We start from the raw sequence: 25,633 nt of genomic DNA on the forward strand, positions 1-25,633 counted from the left end.
AAGCCCAGCCAAACCTTCTCGCAAGGATTATCTATTACTCATTCATTTAATTCGAACTGAACCTCAGCCTGACTTATTCCGAGATAAGCTGCTAGAGGAGGCTTATCAGAGGATAAGTCAGCCGGGTGGTGTGAGTTGGCCAGCGCCAGTTTGGCGCCTATCTTCGTACTTCCAACTCCCACCGCCAATTAAAAAATTTCACATATTTCTCGCTACCCACCCACCCGCACCGACTTATTTTTCCCAGCTGTATGCTACTGCTTTAATCCTCGCGCGTATTTATCTCACCCATTCACCTCTTATAGTTAAAAAATTTTGCCCTCCCGCGCGGGGCTAAAGCCCAGCCAAACCTTCTCGCAAGGATTATCTATTACTCATTCATTTAATTCGAACTGAACCTCAGCCTGACTTATCTGCTGCCTGTACTCTTCCTCCCATTGTCGACCTCCACTCTTGGAGATGTCAACGCCACAACGACAAGTTGCAGCCCCTGCTGCTGATGCAGCGCCGACTGCGGGAGATCAAAGAGGACAAGAGGAAGAATCACCGTTCAAGAAGTTTCTTGGAATTGCTCAGGCAAGTAAGATTATCATAATTGAATATCTTTTCTAATGCTTGCTTTCTTCAGCAACTTCTACTAGTATGGGTAGTGTCACAAATGGGTATGACTGGTCCAAATTCTTGATGACCCCGCAAATTCAATCTTGCTTTGATTAGCTACCAAGTACTTTGCACCCAAAGCGACTCCTCCTGCTGTTCAGACAACTACTGGTCCACCCCCTGCAGGCGGTGCCCCTGGTCAGAATACTGTCAACCCCTGGCTTTTGCCTCCAGCCCAGGCCACGCCAGGATGGCCGCTTGGGGCCTCACTCGATATGCACGTTTACCTCTCGACTTCACCCAATGGGGACGTGTTCTCGAGGCAATGGACTTCAGGATACCGGAAGGATAGGGACGAAGGGTTACCGAATTTTGTTTGGAAGAATATCACCTATGGGAACTATGCAGACAGTAGAGTCGAGGAACATGACATCGTGTTCCCCGAGGTACGAACGCAAATAATTCAGAATGCATATTCGTAATCTGAAATGACGTCCTAGACTGTATTGCAAAATGGGACTTTATGGGCAGATATCTTCCTGACAAAGGAAAGCGCCAGTCCCGACCCCCAGAACGATAATTTCAATCCTGAACATATCCATCATGTCCGCAAACGTTGGTTACTATTCTCTCTTTGGGATCGAATCGTTTGTTTATTCAAGATTAGTCCTTACGCCTTACATGGCAAGGCCCAAGATCCGAAAACAAAAGAATCTTCTTAGTGGAAACAACGAGGAAGAAATCGATGAGGAAATTGAGGTATCTCCTTAATCAAAGCTTACTCTTGTATCCCGTGTTGAGAATAGTATTCTAGGAAGCTGATGTAATCATGCCGCACTGGCACAAGGTATGCAACTACGATTGATATATCGTCTACCCACTAGCTCATCCCAGGATTAGAACATCACTCTTGCCTTGGTCTCCGATAATACGATAATTCCATACGCTCAACTGCCCGCACCTCTTTTAGAACGTAATACATCATTTTTCTTGCATTCCGTGATCCCCGCCTAACAATCCCTGCTATTTCTAGACGTCCACCTCATTCCTAACCGACGCGATGCAACAGGCACCAAAGGCGTCTACAAACCCATCGTCTTCCCCAACGAATTCTGGCACCTTCGCTCTCATTATGTCGAGCTCAACTCCTCAACGCCTTCCATGCCCATCCAAATCACCTTCCAGCCGATGTCATACATGAAGTTCCAGATATTCGCATCTATGACACATGGGTTCAATGAAGCTGCGAAACAACAGGGTGCAGGTGCAGGTGCCGAGCTGGACGAAATTAAACGAATGTTGATTGAAACGAATCCGTGGTTCCTTGGATTAACGGGGTTGGTTAGCGTGTTGCATATGGTGTAAGTGTTCAGAATGATACGGAACATTAAAGGCGCTTACTGATGATAAAGATTTGAAATGTTGGCGTTCAAGTCGGACGTATCGCACTGGCGGCAAAAGAAGGAGATGGTCGGAGTCTCTGTCAGGTCAGTAGCATCTCGCTCTCTGCCCAAACTTTGACTCAACCGTTCATTCATAGGACCGTGCGTATTCGCACTTATCTATCTATTCTCGCTTAGGCCCCTCACGATTCTCTAGATCATAACCAACGTCTTTGTGCAAATCATCATTTTGCTTTATCTTATCGATAACAACGAAAACACCAGCTGGATGATTCTGTTTGGATCAGGAACGGGAGTTATCATCGAAGCTTGGAAGGTGAATGTCGTTCCATGTGTCCCCTCCTATTCGTACCCATTCTTTCTTCCAGATTACCAAGGCAGTAGATATCTCAGTCGTCGCAGCGCCTGCAGGTTCTTGGTTCCCGTACACCCTAGACATTAAAGGTCCCTATACTCTGATTTCTCTCCGTCTTCGTCTGAACCTATCATTTTTTAGACAAGCACGTATTGAGCGAAGACGAAAAGAAAACTCAGGAGTACGTTCGCCTCTGTTCTCCCTCAATCTATCTAACCGCCCTTCATGTAGATATGATCAACTCGCATTCCGCTACGTTTCCTACGTCGCCATTCCTACACTTGCAGCCTATACTATCTATTCTCTGATGTACGAGTCCCATCGGGGCTGGTACAGCTTTATCATTGGAACGTTGACGTCGTTTGTCTACATGTTTGGATTCGTGAGTTTGGTTGCTCCCGCTATCTTTCTGCGCTTAACGTCGATGAGCAGGCGCAACTTGTTCCGCAATTGATCATCAATTATAAGCTCAAGGTTGGTTACAAATATCATCGGATCTGAGAAGTTACACGCATGACTTCAAACTTATACAGAGTGTAGCACATATGCCAATGAAAGCAATGATATACAAGACATTGTCTACCGTTGTCGATGATTTCTTTGCGTATGTTCTGCTGTTTCTCATTCCGAAAGCGCTCTGTCTTATCTCTTTGCCGCACAGATTCTGCATCAAGATGCCTTTCCTCCACCGTCTAGCATGTTTCCGTGACGACGTCGTATTCTTAATTTTCCTTTACCAGGTAATCTTTCGCACAATCCTGTGTATATGATCGTTGATTTCCTTCCCCAGCGCTGGATCTACCGAATCGATCCTAAACGTATTAATGAGTATGGACAGGTTCTACCAGAAGATGGAAAAGTGATTGAGACGGTAGATGACAAGGAAAGTAAGAAGAAGAGGTGATGTCTTGCGTAGATATCGTATATTTACTTGCTACTACATAGTGTTATGGACCCCGGAAATGATTGCACCGGCCACTAATGATATAGACGTGTCGCTCTGTGCAACCGTTGCAACTGAACAGGCAAGTGATAAGTTACCAACCCTCGGTGAAGTAGATATCGATCACGCACTTCATAATTTCATCTGATGCTGAGCCTCCCCTAACGTACCTCCAACTCTTATAGGCAACCTCTTATCACACTTTTTTTCTGGTTTGATATATTCATAAGCACACATGAAGCAAACTTTAAAGGGACTTGGGAGGTATGTTAACCTCTCAGAGAGTGGCCTCTCCAGCACCCAAAGCACCAAGAGCAAAATTTTGAACTTTCTGGGTGCTTTGGCTGCTCTCAGCTTCTCTCAGAGGATTAGCTGAAGAAACAGGTTTTGCAGATGTAGTTGGAGCACAAATATGCACAAATGAGGGACAAGGTAGGCTGAGAAGGAAGCCATGTTGTGACTAGCATCTGCAAAACGCGGCCTAGTAGAATGAAGACTGTAGTATCAATTAAAGATAGTGAGATACCTAGCCAACCCTACTCCTTTCCCACTGCCATTGGTGCCAGTCCCTCCCGAGTCTATGGTTTTTGTAGGGTATTGTACTCCTTCCTCTCCTTTGCCCTTGGTATTTCTGCCAATAAACTGCACCTTCCTGTTGCCAATGGAACTACTCCTTTGTCTCCTTCGCATTCAGTACAACACTCCTTCTGTACACATTCATTGCCTCAGAAATAAACATAGTATTCTGCTGCTGTTCTCCGAGTCTTTTGATTTCCACTAAGGCTCTGCCCTGCTCTGCCATCATGGGCAAAGGAACAAACCCTTCCTGACCCGGAGCTGAGCTAACACAGCAGCCTGCCAAAGTCCAGGCAATTGGCTTTTTGACTAGGGAATGTATTATGGAAAGACATTCTGTGCACAAGATTCATTGCGGGATATCTCTGTTAGTCTATTTGATTATGTTGAAAGAATGGAGAGCAGTCTTTACAGGTTCGTTTCAGCCATCAGCGAACGCCGGCCCGGTATGACCGGGCGTTCCCAAGTGTCTTCTTCCTCTGCATAAGATAGTTAAGATACTATGGTGTTCACTCAATGAGCAGAAAGGTAACCTTTATTAGTACCCATTCCGAGAATTAACAACTCACTAGTTATCATCAGCTACATGGAGCTCTTCTACATCGTCTTGCACCAAATGCACTGCTAGCTTGCTTGTTAGATATCTCTGAATTTTTGCCTCTTTACCCTACTTCCTTCTCGACTTTGCGGACCCAGAATCGACTCAAACAATAATCCATTATTCTGAAGGCCATCAACTCTTACTCACTGCATTTGCTACTCAACAAGTCTTGATCAATTTCAGCGACAATGGCTAGCCCAAGCCGGCCAGAGCCGATGAATGCAACGAAACACCATCCAAAGGTCAACGTGTCGTTGATACTGGCTGAGTCCTACTTCGTCGCAGGAGATTATATTAGCGGAAAGATGGAGATGGATTGCAAGGCGGATAAAGGGTTGGGCATCGGTATGATAATGATAGAACTATCCGCTACACAAGGTTCGCTCAAAAAAGCTTCAAATGTGTATACATCATCCCATTTTCATATTAGAATTGACTTCAAGGGATCATTCTGCACGATCTACGTTTATTCATGCTCGGAGACTATTCCAGGGCCCCGGACTTCCGCCTTCAAACGCTGTTCAAGCACATCCTTTGCCCGGTGATCCTCCACTACCCCTTCACTACCACCAAGCCAAACGGGGCCATTCGACTTTCTTATTCCGACTTCCTCTTCCCGCAACGTCGCCGTCATCTATATCCTTCGGCTCTGGCCTTGCTTCCGTGAAGTACGAGATCCGAGCAAGTGTAGGCGTATATTGGAAGGGTGAACGACAGCTTGTAACGGAGAGGAAGGATGCCGATGTTGTTGAAGCTTACGATGAAGAAAGAATCGGACAGGATGAGCCAGAAATTACTGTCGTTGGAGAGAATGGGAAAATCTGGTGTCAGGCTAGGTTAATTGGAGGAATACTCATCGCCGGCGAAAGTGCTTGTATCGAACTGCAGGTTAAGAATCATTCTGCGAAGAAGGTAAGCTTAAGCTTAACCTCACCAGGCAACATCTTTCTTACTGTCTCCCCACTATAGAATACCGGTCTTTCTATATCGCTCAATCGCTCACTTCATTTACCAAATTTACCCGCAGATGAGAAGCCGCTACACATAGGCGATACAGTCACGACAGTGCCATTCCGTGGGCCAGAATACATAATACCTCCAGGTGTCGAGGGAGTCGCTAGCTTGGTTTTTGACGTACCCAAAAGCGCGAGAGGTGTCAGGGGTGGATTACTTGTGGGCGATGAAAGTGAGGCGTTAAAGAATGGCAAAAGTCCAAGAACAACCCAGGGGCTGTTCGAGGTTAACTGCGTTATCGCTGTCAAGATGCTTATGGGTTTAGGAAAGTTGGTGTTCTCGTTCTCATGGTTTTCAATGAAATGGCTAAAACTAATTGGGTTTTAGTAAAGATATCCTCATCGAGATACCTGCTGTAGTCGTTCACCCAAGTGCGCTACCAGAATTACCTCTACCCGAAGAGCAAGATCCGGGGTATACGTACTACGACCAGCAGCAAGTATACCAGCCATACACGATACAATCACCATCAACACCTTTTCCTTCCCAATCACCGTATCCAGAGCAAGCTCAAGTTCAAGGTGCATACGTACTATATCCTGCATTGCCAATGAGCCCAGGGCCTCCTGGCCCTGCTTTGGCCACTGGCTCATATGTCGACCCCAATCAGAATCTGGTCTGGTTGCCACCTTCCATTCCGTTCACTCCTACTGTTACTCCCCAGCCCTATGTTTATCCTCAATCACCAAACCACTTGCATGCTGAATACGCAATGAGTTTAGAAATGCCCGCGTCTTATCCGCGCGATGATGACATATTCTTACGTTCTCCACCTCAACCATCTAACCCGGGACTTCTTTCATCTTCTACGACGACAGTAGCAGCGTTGTTATCTCCTCCTCTGCCTGAACTACCTGGACTTCCTCCCCCTTCCACTCATCAAGACCTGACATCCATGTTCAATTACTCCACTGAGCCAATATTGATGCATAGTCAGATGCGTGCACCATTATCACCTACAAACGTTGTACCTAGTTCGTCTTCCAGAGTTGTCCCTGGCATGTACGGTAGTGCCACCGGTTTTGGAGACGCAACCCCTCAAACTGGCATCGACGGAGAACAGGGGATGACGCATCATACATCAGCGCGAACATTACGTGTTACCTCACAAACACAGCGAAGGGGACGATCAACGTCACCTATTGGCGGCCAAAGTCATTCCCTAAACGGCGGCAATGACGAGCCTACTAGTGCTGGCGTTTCTCATCCAATACTTGCGCCATTGCCTCCACTAAATCTCAATTTCAGGCCAACCACGCTGCGAACTCCGCTCCATTCACCACGTCCTGTCCTGTCCCCGAAACGCTCTTTCACCAAGGTCACAGAAGTATCAAATGCAGGCGAGATGGTTAGTAAGAGTGTTCCGAAGAGCGAGAGGGTAGAGGAGTTGGAGAGGATGGCGGATGAAGTAGAAACTAGGGTTAGAGATCTGAGCAGTGATCTTCCTCCTTCCAGTGATCAGAAGCAGCTCGATGGCTGGGCCGAGGAACCCCCGCCGGTACCAACGATTACAGACAAAGCTAGATTACTGTTGACGAAACCGAGAGAAAACGATTATTTTTCTATCGCGCCAGCCCCGAACCAATCTGCACTTAATGCGCATGGTTCCCCAAAGAAAGATCTTACCAACGGCGACCTTGCAGCTCCTTCTTCATCTGCGAGCTCCCGTCCTCGTTCCCGGTCTCGTACCCCTCCCACGCCAGCTACGCCTACTCTCACCGCTGTTGTCACACCTAGGAAATCCCTGGCGACTGGATATATTAACGGATATTCAACGAAAGCTGTGAAAGCCGTTAAGGGGAAAATTGGTAATGATCAAAGTCTCCTTGGACTTGGGTTTGGTGTAGAGGGTCGAGCTGAGAGCGGGCTAGATGCGCTGGAGAGAAAACTCCTCGCAGAGGTTGGGACGCGCAAAATTGTGGATGAGAAGAGACCGGACGTTTGGAGTGTCTTGCGAAGTGGAAAAGAAAAGAATCTTAGTCCTAATGACACTAGTAACCCTGGCCCTGGCTTTGGTCGCGACTCCGGAGTTGGCGCAGAGAAAACCGAGAAACCTAGTCCCATTGAGATTCCTCGAAGGAACTCGGATCGTGATCCTTTCAACGATTCAGCAATTTCCAGTCTGACGTTACCAGATTGTGGTGATATCGAGCCTGCCGTATCCAATTCGAATGCTCAACCAGACGTGGCGAATGCGTGGAAATCAACGGCAGCGATGGATAAGGTCCACGGAAATAGCAATTTGGAGCTGGATAGGGATAGGGATTCAGATGAAAAAACCCATAAAGGGGGACTGAGAAGTAAAAACAATAAGAGGAAGAAACATTCATCAAGGGGGACGTTGAAGGATGGTCAGGATGGCAAGGAGGACGATGAGGGTGAGACAAGAGAGGCTAAGAAGAAGGATTCGGAAAAGAAGGGCGGCAAGAAGAAGGGCAAAGACCGATCTAGTGCTTCAAAGGGACGAGTTGCTGCTTGGTTAGGTGGTGTAGGGGCTGAACCTCCCTTAGACGACGTCATCTCTGCCAGTCCCAGTCCTCAACCTTCGAGGATAGTTGAGCTGCCATCTGATATCGAGGTACTGGATAAACCGCACGCTGATTTACAAAGTGAATCTCGGGACACAGACAGTTCCAAGGAAAAGGAAAAAGAGCATCGTAAAGATTCCGATACTGCTATTTTACCACCCAGTCCTGACCCTCGTTCGTCTGGGTTCGTGCCTATCGGGACTCTCAAGCGTGATATATACCAGCGTACCCTTGTACCCAAAGACTCGCCGATGGCCAGCACAAGTCCATCGGAAGACGCCAAGCGCATCACTGACATCTGGAATCATCGTGATACTGCGAGACACGCTGGTCCTTCACCGAAAAGTAATAGTTCCTTAAATGACCTGGCGAAAAATCCGTGGCAAAGCGTGGTAGGAAAGGGAAGGTTATCTGTGCTTCCTCCCGAACGGTCTGATCCTGAAGTAAAATACGACATCAGATCAGCTAGAGGAGGTAAAGGCGGACGAGTTACTGCTGTCGCGGCGATTTGGGCGTCTGGTTCGGTTGGTGCTTCCGGTAAAAAACCTACAGCGACCTCACCATTGTCTACACCTCATCCCCCCGGTAAATCGAGCAAAGCTATTGGGAAGGTGACCTCGCCTTTTTCTGTACCGAAATTTCCCGTGTCTGTATCCAGCTCTTCATCTTCGGCTTCTGGAGATGGTATCAGTGGTCAGCGTACCACACCGACACGACGGAACGTTGGCGTCGGTGTCGGTGTTAAGGTAGCATCTACGCCTGTTCCTGCGGTGATTTCTTCCTCTTACGCAAAACCTGCTTTGTCTACGACTGCATCCCTATCTCGTCCAACCACAGCTGCTTCAAGGGCTTCACCGGTTAAAGTTCCACCCACTATAAGTGAATTTCCTTCTGAAGTCCGTTTAGAGAGTAAATCCTCTGATCCGACTAGCAATGTAAAGATGACAAGGACAGGTCTGGGCTTGGGCGCAGGTAAAGCTGCAAATAATCTTCGTGCCGTCACCAATTCGGAGTCCAAGAAAACTTATACTCATGGGGAACATTTGGCTTTTGGGCAGGCCAGACTGAGGGATCTCATCAAGAAATATCAGGGATAAAACTTTCCATAATGCCGTTACGTGCACATGCCATCCAAGTATCTAATCTCATCTGTTTTCGTATATTAAGTACTCTTCCATGATCATGACGAACGACGTCTTTTTATCTACATACCTAGCTCGCACTTTTGACCAATGACTTATTAACTTCCGATTTCGAGTAGTACATAAACTACTTATCTCTGTTCCTCTGCAAATATTGCGTGTTTTTCCTATGCTCTTTTCCTTGTTTTCGATTCCTCTGATGAACGTCTTAATAAAGCTCAACATATCACACGGGTCATTGCTTTTTTTAAGCCAACATGTTTATGTAAGCGCCAATCAGCGCATCACCAGTGACCACTGTACGGGTGAAGGGGCGAAGGAGCATAGTATTTCTCTCTTATGTATATGATACTATAATACACATTGAATTCGAAAGGTATCTCTGATTTAAGAAAGAAAAGGAGGATGCGAAGAAGGAAGGAACAGAAGAATACTGGAAAATGCACACATATATTTGTATTCGACACGATGAGACAGTGATTTGAGATGGATGAGACTGTAGTAAGGTGGTTACGAGCAATGATTGAATCTTGGATATGCAGAAGGACTGTGAGGCATGGATGACACGGGCAAGATCGAAGCATGGGAGGCAAGAAAATATCAAACAAAAAGAGGCAGGTAAAGTATCGCGGGGAGTTGTGGAATGGATTAGTGACCTAAAGCACTCTTGGAAAGGATAAGTAGACTGACTAGGTTGAACTATAAAGCAAAAGTATTCTGTTTTATCACGTAGCGTATCATGAGCAAATAATAGATAGATATATGAGAAGAATCGATGTATATTTTGCAGAGCAATGGAAGAGTTAATGCAAACACGAAACAAACATGATGACAGAGACAACAAATGAAGGACAGTCCTGAAAGACAACAAATAGATAATTGAGGTGCCAAACCTGAAGCGACAAAAAAAGTGATAGAAACAATCAGGGGATGAGGAGAGGTCTTTATGCAGGGACAGATTACAGATATTAGCAGAATGGAAGCGAGCAAGGGGCTTGGAAGTAGATGGTAAAAAACCACGATAGACCTGAGCAGAATAAGATAGTGATGATGTACGTGCCACAGCGCGGCAGATGACAAGAGGCAGTGACGGGTGGCGCAGAGGTGTCGCGGACGTTGAATGGCCAATGATTCTGTAATGTTCCGTTTCTTTGAATGCCCGGAGAGATGAGACGAAGGGTATAGGTTCAATATTGATAAAATGCATCCGTTTAGAAATTCTGGTTTTGGCTAGGATTTGGACCATGCTGCATGGGAAGAGAAGACATCGGAGGCATCTGGGGATGATCCAAATGTGAGCCGTCAAAAGGAGAGAAGGACGTGTTTAGCCCCTGACCCTGAGCATCACCATAAGAATCCGAAGGCAGCAAATGATATCCCACTCCAGGACCAGTTCCTCCCTGGAAGGAGTTGGTTGCCCCAAACATAGAGTTCGAGCCAGAGCCTACAAGCTGAGAATTAACTCCACTGAACGATGTCGAGGAAAAGTTGCCAAAGGATATGTTCGAAAGGGGATTCGCCCCAGAAGAGTTACCGGCAAAGCGAGGTGGAGGAGGAGAGATCATGAATTCATGTGTGTGTGATGGCCTGTAACTGACTGAATGATGGTGCGGAGTGGGCGAAAGGGCTTGAGTACCACCGTAGCCGTACCTATCCCCTCGTTCCCTGTCACCATCACGTCCGACATGAGCCTGTTGTTGGAAATGTTGTTGCTGAAACCCTGGACCAGGTCCGTTTGCACTTGTTGGAGTCCGAATGCCGAGCGGGTTTTTGCTGTATGAGAGACGAATACCACCGCCCTTCACGAGGCCATTGAGGTTATTTCCATAAAGTTCATTGATAGTCTTTGTTGCCGCATCGACGTCCTCAAACTAAGAAATGATACACATCAGTTGTTTGTATTGATCGGAAAGAGAAGACAATGGCGCACCTCGACAAAACACATGGGCCCTGTACTTTTCTGCTTAAACGAAAGTCTTTTGTATCCAGGTCTCGTTCGAAACAACTCCCTCAAACTCTCTTCTAAAATATCAGGCGGATACCCCAACGGCGGCGGCGAAATGGGTAGGTTCCCCACATAAAGCGTATTAATAGGAGGATTCTGATCTACACCCGAAACGAGGCCGGGAAGCGTAGAAGAAAGCATGGAAGAAAGATGCGAAAGATTGGGATTAGACACCGAATGCTGTGTTGTAAAGTTCGGAGCTGGACAATGTTGATTCGGGGGAGGGGCATGCCGCATGCTGGAGGAAGATGAAGACGATGACATGGGAGCTGAGGCCGATATTCCACTCGCACCTCCTGCGGACAGTGCAGATATACTGGTGCCACTGCCACTGGACGGCGATGGCAGTTGAGGAGACGTGTGTCCTAGAGAATGGGCACCGTTGACAGTATTCGCACCTGTAGAACCAGCGTGACTGACATGCTTGTTTGTAGTGACAGCCAAGCTTCCTACAGCACGAGCAATCTGCGCCACGTCAATCTCCTTGACGGTCGTGTTCGAATCTTCCAGCTCCATCTCTGGGTTTGTATGCACATCATCGTCATCCTCATGCCCGTTCATATCCCGGGCCGAGCCTCTAGAATGAGTTGAGCCAGCCGCAACACTAGACGAGCGGGAGGACCTTGAACGACCATTGGAGCCTTTCGTACCATTGGAAGACGAGTGTGAAACCTTTGACGATGCGGAATTTGGCACGTTGGATCCAGCGGAAGACTTGGAGAAGTGATCCCATGGACCGGGAACTCCGTCGTCGTGAGTGAGCGACGAAAGGGGAAGGGGCTTGGCCTTTTGAGAAGGGGGAGAAACCAAACTATTCTGGGGTAATGACGCTGGAATTGAATGAAACGCATCGAATGCGGACCCAGATCTGAGCCGCAGAGGCTGCCTTTCGTCCCGGTCACGTTCGCGACCATCCCTCCAAGTCTCCATTTGTCGTCTACCACCTTCTTTGGCACTGATCGGTCCTGAGGACTCATCTCCAGAAGAGATACCTAGACCCATTGCATCATAGACCATGCGTTCTCGCTCCCGATTATCTTCATCCCATAGCGTCGTCAATGAGGACAACGCAGTAACGTTGTTTGTCCCCGAAAAGTGACCATTATTCGATGAGCCAGCCATTGTGAATCCCATAGCACCAAGAGCCCCCAATTCTCTGTCTCTGGCACTTATATTTCCACTTCCGGGTTCGGCAAGGTTTGCTGAGCCAGAGAATAAATCGTACTTAGACATTGAGGCATGGCCGGGATAACTGATGCCATTGACAGCAGCAGGAGGCGCAGGACCGAGGTGACTAGCAGAAGTCAAAGTGGCCCCTAATGGGTTTCCGTTGACAGACCCGACATTAGTCCCAGCACCACCATTAGCAGTGACTCCTCGCTTCGTGTGGAGATTCTTCTTTGCCATTTCAGCTTTGAGTATGGAACCTTTTTCAATGTCTACTCGTCGACTCTGAAGCACATCCCTAGCTTCCAACGCCTCTTCTCTCGTTCTGAACTTTGCAAAGCCAATGATTTGTTTCCGGGGCGGGACCGGACCGTTACCGACGCTGGTTGTGCCTGAAGCGTTAGGGTTAGGATTAGGGCCAAGGGTTATACCAGGACCCCCGACACTAGGTATCATACCCCCGAGGTTACCTATTCCTAATCCGGGAGGATAATATGAGTCGTCTATCGAAGCCGTAGGCCAACTACTCATAGTGCCGTCCCTACCACCGTCGACGACGACACCACCTTGATTCATGGTAACGAGGTTGTAAGGGTCGTTAATAGCTGCCTGCGCCCGTACAAGAGAAGCAAGAGAAGGAGTGAGTCCTGGCAGGCCAGGAGGAGCGGCGCCAGGATTGTTTGTAGAGCCAGATACGCCATAGGCTGTATACTCCTTATTCGGTATTTTCAGTGTGGCGGCCTCGAATCCGGAAGAGAAGGTAAACATATTCTGAAATTCCCGCTCCTATGAAAATTTCGTCAGTTTGAGTAATTTTCGACGATCTGGCAAACAAGATATACCTGCATATCATCCGGAAAACCAACGACAAAAATTGTAGAAATATCTTCCTGCATATTATTACCACCGCTAGGCACGTTGCCGCCAACACCGCCATGTCCAGAATTGACGCCAGTTGAAACATTGTTGGTTGCCAAATGAGGTCCATAGGGTGTCTGAGAGGACATGGGCATAGGATGTGGATTGACGGTAGAAGGAAGTAAATGCGGTTGCGAAGGGTGTGACAGTTTGTTATAGTTGACATATGGCTCAGCAAGGCCGAACGAACCAGCGTATTTGGGTCTATCGACAAGAGACGGCTGCATATGAGACTGGGTTGGAGAAGAAAGACCGTATACTTCATACTGGTAGACTGGCGCTCCAGCATCACGGTAAATTGTAGGATTCGTGGATGGCATCGTGGAAGAGGGTGTCGCATGATGCTTGGAGGGACGTGTAGCATTTGGAATAGCAGTAAAAGAAGACCGATGGTATCCATTGAGAGCAGACCGTTGCTCAGGTTCAAGCTCGGTATACATTGCGAACTGTTCAGAGGGCGAGTCTGGTCTATGAGGCTGCTGACGCATAGTTGGTAGCACTGGAGAGCTTTCTGGAGATGAATTTGGGTTGGAGGAAGATAACTGATGGTCGGAGGTGGATGAGTCGGAAAGTGAAGACGATGATATTATGGGTTCAGCGTCGAGTTGCTCGAGCAGAGACTTGTTGATGAAGTCCTCGTCGGCCTGCCGCTGACGAAGACGGGGAACGAGTGATGAATCCAGGTTGAAGTGCGTTGGTAACGGCAAGGAATGAGTGTAAGCGCAGATGCGCGTCCGACGCGAGGGATAATGACTCAAAATATCCTAAGCTTATGTCAATAGTTGAGGAAGAACAAGAGATGAGTGAGGTATATGTAGGAAAGAGTAACGAAACATACAGTGACAAGCGAAAACTGAGCGCGGATAAAATCTCGAGGTGGGATATGGCGGGAAAAGGAGTATGTGATCGAAGGGGGCGAGATGATGATGGCTTGTAAACAAGGGCTGAAACGGCAGAATTGGATTCCCACGCATTCTGCGCACGGGCCATTACGTACCGGCTCCGGAAGTTGCCGGATAGAGCGGGAGTGAGTGGCCATTGTTCGATGTCGAGCTCGAGAACTGGTGCTTTGTCCAACCTTTTGTCCCATATTTCTAATCCAAACATCCCAAAATCATCTCCAATTCATTTGATTCCAGCTTCAGCTACCCCATTGTCGTGTTTTCTCATTGTAGCCTATCAAGTTCCTTGCATCTGTAGCTTTTCTGTCTTGATTTCGTATGCTCGTGTTTGCACATAAGTTTTTGAGCGAGAGAAAGATAGCAGAAAACTTGAGCTTGTCGTCTGCTGCCAGAAAAACCCTCAGAGATTGAAAAAAAAGAAAAGACAAAGTAGCACGCACACGCCATCGCCATCGACGTAGCCGTCACAGGCCGGCTCGGATGCCTGCCAACCACTCCGAAGGTGCATCTACACCTACACGCGATCCACACGCGACGCCATAATCGGTATTTTGATTTCTCTGAGCTATAAAGTTGGCTACAAACGCAAGGGGCAATGTGGCATACTGTGGCGTACTAGTAGGTGATGATGATATCGATAGTCCTAGCCACATTTAACTAGATTGGCTCCACGACGAACAGTGTTACTGAGTACATACATAGGGAACCGTAAAAGATCACCAGTAACGAAGAATCAATCTATACAGCCGGGCGACACTAAGTACTCGCAATTGGCCAACACAGTGTATACGTATGATATTTGTACAAACTGCTCTCCTCCGCTCCTCACAATCACCATGACAATTGGGAGTAAGAGACCTTGAGAGACGTGTCAATGAAGCAGATGGAATTGTAAAACACTTCGGACTCCACTGGGTAGTGGTGATAAAGGGTGATAATTCGGGAGGTCACCGAATTACTCACTAGATTTTCTCATATCAGCTAGCAGTGATCCGTGCAATGCCCGTTGGGCAGCTCAGTTCTGCTCGGGGCGTCGCTTTGCTTCGCCCACTCACTCCCTTCGCCCGTGCAGTGAGCAACAAAAAAAGAGCCCAGCAGACGTCAAAAAGCAGCGGGCGCCAAATTGTCTTTTGTGTTTGTCTAGCCAATCAGATTCGTCAATTCGTCAAACCAAGCAGAGCCATATACAGTACGTGTTACGCTGAATGATGTATGCATCCTCATCCAGTATCGCTGATATGTTGTATTTCGGTGGTTTACTGAATACTTCAACGGAATGGTTTCAACAACCTATTGCGCTATTCCATTGAACAGTATTTTGTCTCGTTCCTGACGTATTAGAGACGATTGCTTTATTCATTGAACTCAAACTCACTCCAACTTATATTGCCTGTTGCACTCAGTGCAGTATGTCTGACATTGTCTGCAGGTCCGAAGTTTTCTACTTGTTTATTTGCATGTTAGGGAAGTAACGAATGCGATTCTTGGGTCCGGACACAGTGCGAAGGATTGAGATTAACAAAGCCAAATAGGTGCAACTGTCCAGACAATATCAGGCAATATCAGTTTCTCTATTTCGGCACAAGGCCATTAGCCATCCTGCGCTAATGTCATGTAAATGCCTCTTTATCCTGCCCCCTTATTGCAGCTTTATACACGATCACCCGTAATTATCGACCAATCTATACTGCAACCTTGTACATTCAGTCGGCTTTTGAACAAGACAATAGTATTTTCAACAAAACCGATGACTGTACACTTGGTGAAGGTACCTTCGCCGAAGAAGTCCTACCATGTATCCTTCCGAGCTGAGTGAAATGAGTCTGCTCACAGTAATGCGAAGCGCGTCCGTTTGTGGGTGACTCGGATTGATCGTATACATAATTACGGCTACTTGATCTCTCGTTTCTCTTCTCAATAACCCACCATCATGAATTTCACTCATGGAATCACTCACACTCCAGCGACTGTCAAGGCCAGCTCAAAGGCAATAACTTTGGCACATATAAAGGCTTCGACTGAGCTCAGTAAGATTCCTGCGTCCTCATAGTCAGTTATTCGGGATCTGATCGATAGTCTCTTAGAGTACGTTCGACTATATTGGGTGGATCTCTCCAATACGCGTCGATGCCGTGTCATTCCACGGGAATCCTTCCTGCAGCTCATGGAATCCAACCGCCCAGGGGTCAACGTTGGTCAAGTCGCTCTGGGACTCGTTTACCTAACCATAGCCGAAGGATTTCACCCAATCGGTGAATATCTCTATGTGCCAGATCTAAGCTCTTTGCGAATTTTGCATGGTGTGGGCAAAAGTCCGATATTTGGGATTCTGGGCAAATTTGAAAACAAGAGTCCAGAAGGCAAGAAGAGTGGCGTCGAAGTTGAGATGTGTCCAAGGACCGCCTTGAGTCGGATAATTCGGTATGTCATGGTAAAGCATCCGATGCAAAGAGATGAATTTGAGCAACAGAGAAGTACGAACCAAGTGTTCTGCAGAATTCTTGGTCGGGTTCGAGAGCGAATTTATTCTACTCAAATCGACTAACCCTGTTGTGTCCATGAACGTGCATGGGTGGTCTGCTTCGGCTGGTATGCTCAATGGATCGATAGAAGCAGAAATAATGGAAGAGATAGCCGACTCTTTGCAAGCCAGTGGGATTACAGTTGAACTTTTTCACCCAGAAGCTGCGCCAGGTAAGTTTCCACTGAGTCTTTCGCAAACATTCTAATCTCGTGACAATACAAGGTCAATACGAAGTCGCGACTGGTCCACTTCCTCCACTGGAGGCGGCAGACGCTTTGGTGTACACACGTGAAATCATCGTCAACGTCGCAGCCAAACACGGCGTCCATGCCACCTTCGCTCCACGTCCATTCATGTACAGCGCCGGGACCTCCACCCACGCTCACATCTCCGTGCATGACATTGCTAACCGCCCCGAATTTAGAAAAGCTCCGGGCGAATTGTCGTTGCTTGAGAAAGCTTTTCTAGCCGGGGTCCTATCCCATCTCCCCGCCATCGCCGCCATCACACTGCCAATCCCTGCGTCGTACAAGCGAGCAGTGGACGGTGCCTGGAGCGGAGGAACGTATGTTTCTTGGGGAACGGAAAATCGGGAAGCGCCGATCCGATTGACAAATGTTGCTTCGCCCAATTCCAGAAGGTACGAGTGTCGGTTCATCGATGCAACCGCGAATCCGCATCTTGCCCTTGCGGCAGTTCTTGGTTCAGCATTGGCCGAAATGGGGGCTGTTAGTGACGGATCCGGGGATGTCCAGTTGGAAGTTCAGGACGCTGGAACCAAACCAGCGGCGGTTATGACCGAAGAAGAGAGAAAGACTCACGGAATTACTAAGAGAATGCCTGCAAGCTCGGGAGAAGCAAGGTCGTATTTGCGCGGCGATGGTCAATTATGTGAGGTCCTTGGTAAGGAACTCATTGAAGCATTTTTGTCGGTAAACAAAGTTGGTGATAGTTCAATATTCTGCATGAATTTGAGGCTTATGTTTTTGTAGACACTCGAGGATGCTTTGACACAAGACCAGTTCGAAGATGAACAGGTAACGAGATTGGTAGAGTTTTATTGAGCCCGGGTCATAGTAGGAGATAGTAGGCCATGGTGGGAGTTGACATTGAAATTTCTGTACTGCACAGTCAGCACTACCGCAGAATTATTATCTTTTACAGGCGATTATGATGTGTGATTTCCGCACTTAGTTGCAAATCAAAATTTTGAATGATTGGCGTTGGAGAAAGGTACGGACGGCTCTTTCGATCTCAGTCTTGTTCTCGACCAACTCTTTCGATGGATCCTCGGGTAGTATAATCTATCATCTTGGAAAGCCGCCAATTAGTGTAAAGCAGATCTTACATAGCGAATAATAACAAAAAGTTCACAGTTTTTGATCACCGAAGTGCCTTAGAATGACTATAATCCAGTAAGTTCCTTCTTGGACACTTATCACCCGCTGTTGGGCCGCTCTTTTAATATCCCCCTCTGTCAGACTAAGGTATTCACCTCACACGACGGCCGGGCTGAGCCTAAGTTCGTGTAATCATTTTTGCAACCTAAGTTGCCGCGGCAGTTCAGCTTTGTGATCCTTATGAACAGGATCCCAACCCATATAGAGAGATAAAGGAATTAATGAACATATATGGTATGGGTAGGATCCTGGATCACTGAACTCTACATCTGCTTTCGCAGCTGCCCGTCACCGCTTATAATTTACATAGTCCCTATTTGGTACTGTAAAACACGCTTTGACTTGTGGCCAATTCACGCGCGGGCGCCAAATAACACTCGCCCAAAGTCTCAAACTTCAATGTTTCAGAACGAACCTGACTCTGAACCGAGTCTTCCTGCAAGAGAATCGCGATCTAGAATGAGTAGAACCACCAGGAACTCTTCCAAGTGCTAGATAGAAGGAATAAAGTGTATTGCAGCGTTCTTGCGATAGACACAACGAGAAGGGTAGGGTATGAAATAGTACAGGACATGCATGGTGGATAAGTCAATTAAGTCACGTCTGTGAACAGAATGCAATAGATTTAGTAGAGGACACTGGTCATGCAATCTAATAAGCATTTGTTCAACTGAAAAGTCAACAAAATCTCACCAAGAAAGACGCAATTGCCAAAAATCATTCAGAATCTACCATCCCTGCTCCATCGGTGCCATCCTTCTTCGATATCTTCGAACCAACCTGGATGCATCTGCTCGATCCAGTTCACCAACAGTCCACATATCATCCATGCTCCTAGCACCCATAACAGTGTAAGCCAGAAGCGCCACTTTGCCCGGACATCTGCTTCAGCAAGGGAATGCGCCGAACGCGGGTCATAGTAAGCATATGGTATTGAAAGCGCAGATGCTGGTGTTGGCCCCGAGCTTAGGGGATTAGGATGTGCAGGAGTGGGAACGGCTGCCCACGGATTGTAGTTGACACTATTAAACTGACTATACGTGTCAAAATCAGTGCCAGGTTGAATCCGATTGCCATTTGGAACTTGCGGCAATGAAGATGGACCTGCGAGGCTCGGTGTATAAGCTGGAGGAGGAGTTTTCCCTCCTCGGTTCAAGTCCATAGTAGAGGATTTCAGGGCTAGAGGGGTGCCAGCGATGTGATTTAAACTTCTTTAGTCAACGTTAAGAACTGATTAGGCTAAGTCGAAAGGTAATTCGTGTGGCGAATACGACGCGGCCGAAGGAAAGAGAGAATGATATCCAAATCGTAAGGGCCTCAATTTGATACAGAACCTATGACCTGGTCCTAAAGCAAGCCTCAAGCCGGCCTCGAGGTCTTCTTCCGAATCGTATGACGTAATTGTCTAATTGTTGCTGTGACTGCGCTGATCATGGGTGGCACCAGTCATTTTCCACTTTTGCAAACCGAAAGAACAACGGTTTTGAGCAATAACTCAAGATCCTAGATGTACTTGATTGTAATTCCACTGACTGTTATACACGAATTATGCTATACAACACTCCAACTAAGGTAGTAGTATACCGATGAGCAGCACTCTGTGTTGCGTAAATACCAGAAAGAATACAAAACGATGAATTTCGAAGAGTCCCAAAATTTCAAAAGGAAACAAGAAGATTATGCTTTTACCACTGGGACATATATTCAGGTCGTCCCTGTTGTATAGAATCATACAAGAGGATTTGCGGTAAGAAACGTATTCAGCGAACTTGAGGAATCACTACTAACACTTCTCTGCAGAGTATTTGAAGGATGCACCGGTTCTACATCTACATGCCATGCTGAGTTCTTTGAATTTTGTTCAAAGCTCTGTAGAGAAAAGTAGATCCCAAGACTGTCAGTCTCTGGTCAAATACAGGACAGAAGAAACTCACGACGTATGTGGACTGACTCTCTGACGCTGGACTATGTGGAGAATTTGAGGACGTTTCGTGTTGCCATTGGGCGTCCTCGTCGGTAAACGTCGACATCTGTACCCTGAATTCTATACCAGGCTTGACGCCTGAAGACGGTTGCCCGTCTACGTTCCTATGTTGGCGGGAGTTGAGCATGGCTAAGAAAGAGCCAACGTAGACTGGGAAGATTCTCGATCAACAATACTCAAACAAAACGTGATATGGGCACAAACATTTCGTCGATAGGAACTGAAGGCTTAGAAAAATCAGATTGTCCGGCATAAGGGTGTACTGTAAGACCACGCGTCAATGATGTTGTTCTGTGTGACGTTGGGAACCCTACAGTGAATAAAGTTGACAAAGAACATGCGCTAGATGTATAAGTTAGTAAATAGGAACATGGAATGTACAGCAGTCATCACCTGGTGAAAAGCCCAGAACTCAAAGTATATTGCATAACCGTCGATATTCTCGAGTTCAACCTTGATAAGGTCAGAATCATTACAAATTTGCACAGGCACTTGAGACGGGATACTGACTGTGACTCGGATCCTCGACTTTTGTGAAGGTAGTAGCACATGGTCGAAGCAATGGTGAAATCAATAGCGGTCGAGGTTGCCAAAGACAGATAGATGGTCCACTACAGATTGCACACAATGATATGAAAACAATAAACATAGATTCAAGGAACGTACAGAAATGGCATGTAGTTCCTCGAACATTTGAATCGTATAGCTGTAAAATCCTAATTAAAGCGAAGTACACCTGATTGACAAAAGAACCGCACATCTTGTAGGCCACGGCTAAATTTCGAATATTGGGAACACGAGCGAAAGTATGAAGACAGAATGTACGCACTAGCTCCAATACCTGATGAGGAAAGTTCACATGAAGGCCGCCGATGGTGAAGGGGGTTTGTGAGACTCACCGAATCCGCCTATCACAACGCCGGCCTTGAGAGTCATCAACACTCAACTCTTCAACAAAAGTCCCTGTAGGATACGCACCACAACATATCCCAAAACGCCATGATGATATCCACCAACTGAATAAGTACATTTTAGGGTACAAAATTGTGCGAGAAACAAGGACATACGGATCCAGACGCGATAAGCGTATAAACTGGGAAAATATATGAGCTTGCAGCATAAGGGAAAGACTGCGATAGAAGGTACCTCTGAACAAAAAGAATGATGATCACCTGCAACTATTGCTCGAAACGCCTAATCCATCAAAGAATCCATGAGGCCACTTACGTTAATGGTTACTTGGAGCTAGTGGAGGCGTTAGATACCTGGAAAAAAATGTCCAAAAATAACAACCGGTACTGACCTTCACCGACCTGGAGAATTATCATTCAGTCATGACGAATACATCTTTTTCGAAAGAACAAACATACCAAACGATGAAAGCCATATTTGACGCGTCCCCGAATCCCTTGACAGCATAGTGGTATGTAGCGTGAACAATCAACACGAGATGGACGGTGTCAAGAATCCTGGACGTGATCCATCGTCAATACATGGAGAGATTAAGAGGACTGTACTGACCATAGGATCGCAACCTATTCGCGTTCTGTCAAAAGATCTCGGGTGAATATAAATAGTACTCACCGCAAGTTTGTGAAGGTAAGAATCCCGTTGATAGTGATGATAGTACATGTATACCTGAAGAGTTGTAATGCCGAAAAGACTGTCATGATTGTATTCAGTGATTAAGATTTGGGACATGGAATGATCTCTCACAAGGTTGCTCCGACTATTCCAATGAATACTGCTCCTAGTGTATTATCAATGGTTTGGCCTTGAAGTGACCCGTCCAACCAAGAAGTCTGATTTGACATCGCGAATGGAATCGATCCAAACGTCGAACGAGGGGCAAGGCCAGGAGTCGGGCAGGTTCACAGTAAGAATCAAAGAGAACGGATTTGAATCGACGGTGTAGGGGAAGGGATAAAGAGCAACTACGAAGCAACAGCGCCTCTCGGTAGAAAATATAGTCCATACCGCACTGAATTCTTATGATAATTACGAAAAGCAGCTCTACTTTGGCTTTAACCCGTTATAACCATGGGCCACTACCGATCGTAAAAATGCGCGACACATGTCGAGATCTTCTTCATCCGCATACATATGGTCCACAAAAGGTGTTAATTTCCGAAAACGTGTTGTACAGAAACGGGTATTTGGAAAATAGACCATCATATGAACAATTCACGACTTGTGGAGTGAATGAGTGTTAAAGCTTTAAAGACTAGAATCGTTGGAGGTGAATCAGAGAACTTTCTCTCAATATCATGTTCGACTCACGAAAGGACGAGACACGGGTGACCAACCTTATGAATTCGAGTCAAGAATCTTATAAGTTATACAAAAGGAAAAATTAATAGTACTGGGCGTAGCGGCTGTGTGGGAGGACTTGGGAGAATCGGTGCCGGTGGGAGAGTCTGAAAAAGATCACGTGTAGTCCTTCTCTCTCTCGGAGAAAACGCCTACCTTGATACTGATAGTCAAATCCAGACTCTTTGGTTACAATCACCCCACAACTAGTACCACCAACTGCTCGAACTCACGTATTAGAGCAATAATTACAGCAAGTATCAAACACAACAAGATACTAATTAAATTTACGGTATACTTAGTTATGTACTATGAGCCCCGTCAACAAATGTTAGATCAAACTCCTCCACATCTCATCGTCCGGAACCCCACTTTTTGCCTGAGCCTCAAGAATTTTATGTGCCCGATCCCTCCCTTTCCGATTTCCGGTTGGTCCTCTACTACTCCCGTTCGCATCTTCCGAATTTGCCCTATTCGTTGCACTTTCCCCATTCTCTCCGTGCTCGGAATCCTGATGGCCGTCTAACTGATCCTCATCTTCCTCATCTTCTTCGTGATGCACCGCCAGCAGATAATCAAACATCCCGGGATCTACACCTCGTTCAATATCTCGCTCCGCGTACGATGCACGGCGTAGCGCTGCGGCTGATGCACGCTTTTTATACATGACATCCGCTTGTAAGGGACGATTGTTATCCATGTTCTCTGTGAGCACTGCGGGCTGATACGACGCTAGACTCAACGGTGGTACCTTGGATGGTCGGTTGATAGTTACAGGGACAGAGGAAGGGATGCCTGCGCGTGACAGTTCGGGCTGTACTGTACAAAAAAAAAACCCTTTTGAGTAGGGAGATCAAAATCCAAACGAAACTTAAACCTTACACTCTTCGGTTTTCATATCATCGCCACCATCGTCAAATTCGTCGTCGTCATAGTCTTCATTAGTCTTCGCATACGCACCACGAACAAATGCTTCGTAGTTCTTCCCTGCCCATGCTGCACGATGACTCGGCAGACTTGCTGCCAGGAGATTGAGTATTTGAGTATGTCGGTCACGTTTCAACGCCCGGGCAGCACTTGGCGCATCAAAATTAGTGGTAGTAAAGTCGAATGCGATATCGGAGGCGGGATCTGTTTGGTTGTGGTTTGCTTCTGCGTGATTGCCTTTGTCTGAACCATTCTGTGCGGCAGCGATGGTTCTAGGAGGAATTCGCGACGGGATAGGAAGGGGAATATGCGAAGACGCGGGCAATGAAGCCGAAATTGGTCCAGTAAACGACACTGGAGAGCCACCTCCGCTAGAGTTTTTATCGTGTCGTCTAGACACAGCTCCCTGCTGACTTACAGATTCAGACATGGATAGAACGACAGACGTCGTGTCTTGTCCATTCGTTTCCTCTTCATAATCAAATAACATGTCTTGAGAGGAAAGTTAATCAAAGATGGAAGGTGTATAACGATGTAATCGAACCTTCGGATAAATTATTCGTCCCATCTTCCACGGGATTGGAAGGGGGATCGAGCTGTACGTCGAATGTCACTTTCCGTTTGCCTTTAGATTTTGGGGAAGCCTGCGATTGATCCTGGAGTTCTGATTCCTTCAACTTCTCTTGCGGCTCGACGGCCGTAGCCTTGTCATTCCTATGGCCCTGCTCCATTTTTGACACTGCCCCATTGACTATTGAGGATGAAGCCGATGGAGCCGATATTCTACTAGGGCCAGCAGAAGTCGTCGCAGGTAAGCCATCTCTGGCTTTCTTGTCCCTCTCCGCTTCAAGTTTCCGCCTCATCATTTCATCCTCCAGCTGGAAATACCTAAAACTCGCGGCAGTGTTCACCTGGTCATCGATCAATCTGGGGTACTGGAAGACATTGGTAAAATCTTGTGGTGCAGTTAGCGTCGTAGACGACGCAGAGCGAAGGGAGTGGAGCGAATCCGCGTCCGCCGTGGTGCGCGACGGGTTTATAGGTGGTATAGATGCTCCGTCAGCGATGGCGTTTCCGGCTCTTGGATGATGAAAGGAAGAAGTGGCGAGGGATGCAGATAGAGCAGAGATGCGTGGTAAGGAACCGTTAATCAAGGGAGAAGGTCTTGAAACACGTGGAGAAGAAGTGGATGGTATTGCCGGAGCAGTGGTAGACGATGGAGTAATCCTCATCGGTACAAAATCGCGTATAACGGAGGATGGAGCCCCCGTAAAAACCGGGGTACTAGGACTAGCCGGTGGAGATGGCACTCTCTCTTTTTTTGCCTCAGTTTGAGATGAACCTTCTTGCAGTGCGTTCTGTTCTTGTTCCGCTTTCTTGATACCATCGCTGTACGCGGTCATAAGAGCAAGCACGTTTCGCTTCAGTTGGGCTTCGGCCCGTCTAATCTCTTCAACTTTCTCTTTCACTATGCGGTCAATATATTCTTCCGCCTCGGTTCGTATAGCATTTGAATGACGAGTGGCAACCGCGGCTAGGACTGTAAACAGTGACCGAGTTGATTTAGGCTCGGGGAATATGGCTGGTATAGGCGGAAGTTGGTATCTCGGCACAAGTTGTGATTGTGAAATAGATTGTAAAGTAGAATCAAAGTCTGGGGTGAGTGAAGAAGTAGAAGTAGATGAAGGAAGAACTATTCCAAACAATTCAGAAAACTGTGGTAGTGCTTTTTGCTGGTTAACGACAGTTTCACCGACCTAAAAAAACAGTTATAGTTGAATGAGGCGACACATAAAATCGAGAAAACTCACTAGTACGTCTTTAGTGGAAACTTCAAGCCACCCAGAAGAACTACGCAGGACCTCTTCAAAAACCCATCCTTTGGCGATAATCGGACCTTCTCGGATGTTTACTTCGTCGTCCAGTAAGACAGTTTGGTGGATACGATAAACAAGAGTTTGGCATGACAAACAAGTGACCGTCGTATATCTTGCACAACGCGTAGGATCCGGAATGTACGGTGCTCGATGTCGAGAGCGCAACGTCAAATGAGGATAGATCTATCAAAATTTCACAAGACACAAAGCAAAGAAAGGATCGCAACTTACGATCTTTATGTCCTCATCTCGTGGAACAAAAACAGTGGTCCATGCAGAAGCTGGAGGTAGGTCAGACTGCGCGCCAGTCGTCGGCGGCGCTGAAGATTTAAGCTGAACGTTGATACATTTGCAAGAATATAACGTGTTCTGTTCATTGCCCATGACTGTCAAGCTGGCGCGAACGAAAGGCCAGGATGACGATGGGAGAAGTACAAGGACTAAATCTTATCCGTAA

At 46.9% G+C, this 25,633-nt stretch overlaps 7 protein-coding genes across 7 annotated transcripts; 3 read left to right on the forward strand and 4 right to left on the reverse strand.

Annotated features, from left to right (window-relative positions):
* Window positions 1-232: 232 nt before the first annotated feature.
* Window positions 233-3,513, forward strand: C8R40DRAFT_132591 (cleft lip and palate associated transmembrane protein). Its single transcript, XM_046234129.1, has 20 exons — window positions 233-249; window positions 306-576; window positions 629-662; window positions 718-1,046; window positions 1,101-1,215; window positions 1,268-1,359; window positions 1,415-1,447; window positions 1,501-1,573; window positions 1,634-1,961; window positions 2,013-2,087; window positions 2,141-2,144; window positions 2,200-2,319; window positions 2,372-2,447; window positions 2,500-2,539; window positions 2,590-2,740; window positions 2,791-2,832; window positions 2,892-2,962; window positions 3,020-3,098; window positions 3,149-3,383; window positions 3,487-3,513. The coding sequence occupies exons 2-19, from the start codon at window positions 460-462 to the stop codon at window positions 3,260-3,262; spliced, it is 1,893 nt and encodes a 630-aa protein (XP_046087490.1). The 5' UTR covers window positions 233-249; window positions 306-459; the 3' UTR covers window positions 3,263-3,383; window positions 3,487-3,513.
* A 1,153-nt stretch (window positions 3,514-4,666) lies between these two features.
* On the forward strand, window positions 4,667-9,117 carry C8R40DRAFT_1068716 (uncharacterized protein; the record flags this gene model as incomplete). Its single annotated transcript, XM_046226031.1, has 4 exons — window positions 4,667-4,856; window positions 4,909-5,390; window positions 5,448-5,782; window positions 5,820-9,117. 4 exons carry the CDS (start codon window positions 4,667-4,669, stop codon window positions 9,115-9,117), a joined length of 4,305 nt encoding a protein of 1,434 aa, XP_046087491.1.
* A 1,448-nt stretch (window positions 9,118-10,565) lies between these two features.
* C8R40DRAFT_132986 (uncharacterized protein) lies at window positions 10,566-14,590 on the reverse strand. Its single transcript, XM_046234130.1, has 5 exons — window positions 14,091-14,590; window positions 13,177-14,016; window positions 11,093-13,120; window positions 10,799-11,033; window positions 10,566-10,749 (listed from the first exon to the last, which is right to left on the reverse strand). The coding sequence occupies exons 1-5, from the start codon at window positions 14,340-14,342 to the stop codon at window positions 10,724-10,726; spliced, it is 3,381 nt and encodes a 1,126-aa protein (XP_046087492.1). The 5' UTR covers window positions 14,343-14,590; the 3' UTR covers window positions 10,566-10,723.
* Window positions 14,591-16,084: 1,494 nt separating this feature from the next.
* Window positions 16,085-17,742, forward strand: C8R40DRAFT_1160221 (uncharacterized protein; the record flags this gene model as incomplete). Its single annotated transcript, XM_046229985.1, has 5 exons — window positions 16,085-16,123; window positions 16,205-16,575; window positions 16,625-16,848; window positions 16,901-17,619; window positions 17,671-17,742. The coding sequence occupies 5 exons, from the start codon at window positions 16,085-16,087 to the stop codon at window positions 17,740-17,742; spliced, it is 1,425 nt and encodes a 474-aa protein (XP_046087493.1).
* Window positions 17,743-18,566: 824 nt separating this feature from the next.
* On the reverse strand, window positions 18,567-19,512 carry C8R40DRAFT_1099674 (uncharacterized protein). The gene is made up of 3 exons (XM_046227873.1): window positions 19,167-19,512; window positions 18,772-19,112; window positions 18,567-18,716 (listed from the first exon to the last, which is right to left on the reverse strand). The coding sequence occupies exons 1-2, from the start codon at window positions 19,238-19,240 to the stop codon at window positions 18,800-18,802; spliced, it is 387 nt and encodes a 128-aa protein (XP_046087494.1). The 5' UTR covers window positions 19,241-19,512; the 3' UTR covers window positions 18,567-18,716; window positions 18,772-18,799.
* On the reverse strand, window positions 19,444-21,667 carry C8R40DRAFT_1099680 (uncharacterized protein). The gene is made up of 18 exons (XM_046227874.1): window positions 21,433-21,667; window positions 21,366-21,375; window positions 21,290-21,307; window positions 21,209-21,234; window positions 21,130-21,155; window positions 21,041-21,078; window positions 20,962-20,986; window positions 20,892-20,903; window positions 20,821-20,836; window positions 20,729-20,768; window positions 20,573-20,673; window positions 20,456-20,515; window positions 20,377-20,404; window positions 20,267-20,324; window positions 20,013-20,212; window positions 19,867-19,947; window positions 19,525-19,793; window positions 19,444-19,468 (listed from the first exon to the last, which is right to left on the reverse strand). Exons 1-17 carry the CDS (start codon window positions 21,447-21,449, stop codon window positions 19,764-19,766), a joined length of 786 nt encoding a protein of 261 aa, XP_046087495.1. The 5' UTR covers window positions 21,450-21,667; the 3' UTR covers window positions 19,444-19,468; window positions 19,525-19,763.
* An 888-nt stretch (window positions 21,668-22,555) lies between these two features.
* C8R40DRAFT_133518 (uncharacterized protein) lies at window positions 22,556-25,622 on the reverse strand. The gene is made up of 5 exons (XM_046234131.1): window positions 25,408-25,622; window positions 25,111-25,359; window positions 23,844-25,056; window positions 23,255-23,791; window positions 22,556-23,191 (listed from the first exon to the last, which is right to left on the reverse strand). The coding sequence occupies exons 1-5, from the start codon at window positions 25,558-25,560 to the stop codon at window positions 22,704-22,706; spliced, it is 2,640 nt and encodes an 879-aa protein (XP_046087496.1). The 5' UTR covers window positions 25,561-25,622; the 3' UTR covers window positions 22,556-22,703.
* Window positions 25,623-25,633: the final 11 nt, after the last annotated feature.

Source organism: Lentinula edodes (assembly GCF_021015755.1).
Source record: "Lentinula edodes strain Le(Bin) 0899 ss11 chromosome Unknown C8R40scaffold_13, whole genome shotgun sequence".
NCBI classification, from domain to species: Eukaryota; Fungi; Basidiomycota; class Agaricomycetes; order Agaricales; family Omphalotaceae; genus Lentinula; species Lentinula edodes.

Excerpts from the sequence above, each read along its gene's own strand:
- C8R40DRAFT_1099680 (XM_046227874.1), bottom strand. Across the intron at positions 20,987-21,040 it reads GCGTTTTGGGATATGTTGTG|GCCGGCGTTGTGATAGGCGG; the intron begins GTGCGTATCCTA and ends ATGACTCTCAAG. Across the intron at positions 20,405-20,455 it reads AGTTCTGGGCTTTTCACCAG|CGCATGTTCTTTGTCAACTT; the intron begins GTGATGACTGCT and ends TTATACATCTAG.
- C8R40DRAFT_1099674 (XM_046227873.1), bottom strand. The coding sequence starts at position 19,240 with ATGGACTTGAACCGAGGAGGGAAAACTCCTCCTCCAGCTTATACACCG. Across the intron at positions 19,113-19,166 it reads GCAGGTCCATCTTCATTGCC|TCAGTTTAATAGTGTCAACT; the intron begins GCAAGTTCCAAA and ends TGACACGTATAG.
- C8R40DRAFT_132591 (XM_046234129.1), top strand. The coding sequence starts at position 460 with ATGTCAACGCCACAACGACAAGTTGCAGCCCCTGCTGCTGATGCAGCG. Across the intron at positions 1,216-1,267 it reads TATCCATCATGTCCGCAAAC|TCCTTACGCCTTACATGGCA; the intron begins GTTGGTTACTAT and ends ATTCAAGATTAG. Across the intron at positions 2,741-2,790 it reads TTGTCTACATGTTTGGATTC|GCGCAACTTGTTCCGCAATT; the intron begins GTGAGTTTGGTT and ends GTCGATGAGCAG.
- C8R40DRAFT_132986 (XM_046234130.1), bottom strand. The coding sequence starts at position 14,342 with ATGGGACAAAAGGTTGGACAAAGCACCAGTTCTCGAGCTCGACATCGA. Across the intron at positions 14,017-14,090 it reads CTCAGTTTTCGCTTGTCACT|GATATTTTGAGTCATTATCC; the intron begins GTATGTTTCGTT and ends ACATAAGCTTAG. Across the intron at positions 11,034-11,092 it reads GGCCCATGTGTTTTGTCGAG|TTTGAGGACGTCGATGCGGC; the intron begins GTGCGCCATTGT and ends ATCATTTCTTAG.
- C8R40DRAFT_133518 (XM_046234131.1), bottom strand. The coding sequence starts at position 25,560 with ATGGGCAATGAACAGAACACGTTATATTCTTGCAAATGTATCAACGTT. Across the intron at positions 23,792-23,843 it reads GACGAATAATTTATCCGAAG|ACATGTTATTTGATTATGAA; the intron begins GTTCGATTACAT and ends TTTCCTCTCAAG. Across the intron at positions 23,192-23,254 it reads TGATATGAAAACCGAAGAGT|TACAGCCCGAACTGTCACGC; the intron begins GTAAGGTTTAAG and ends TTTTTTGTACAG.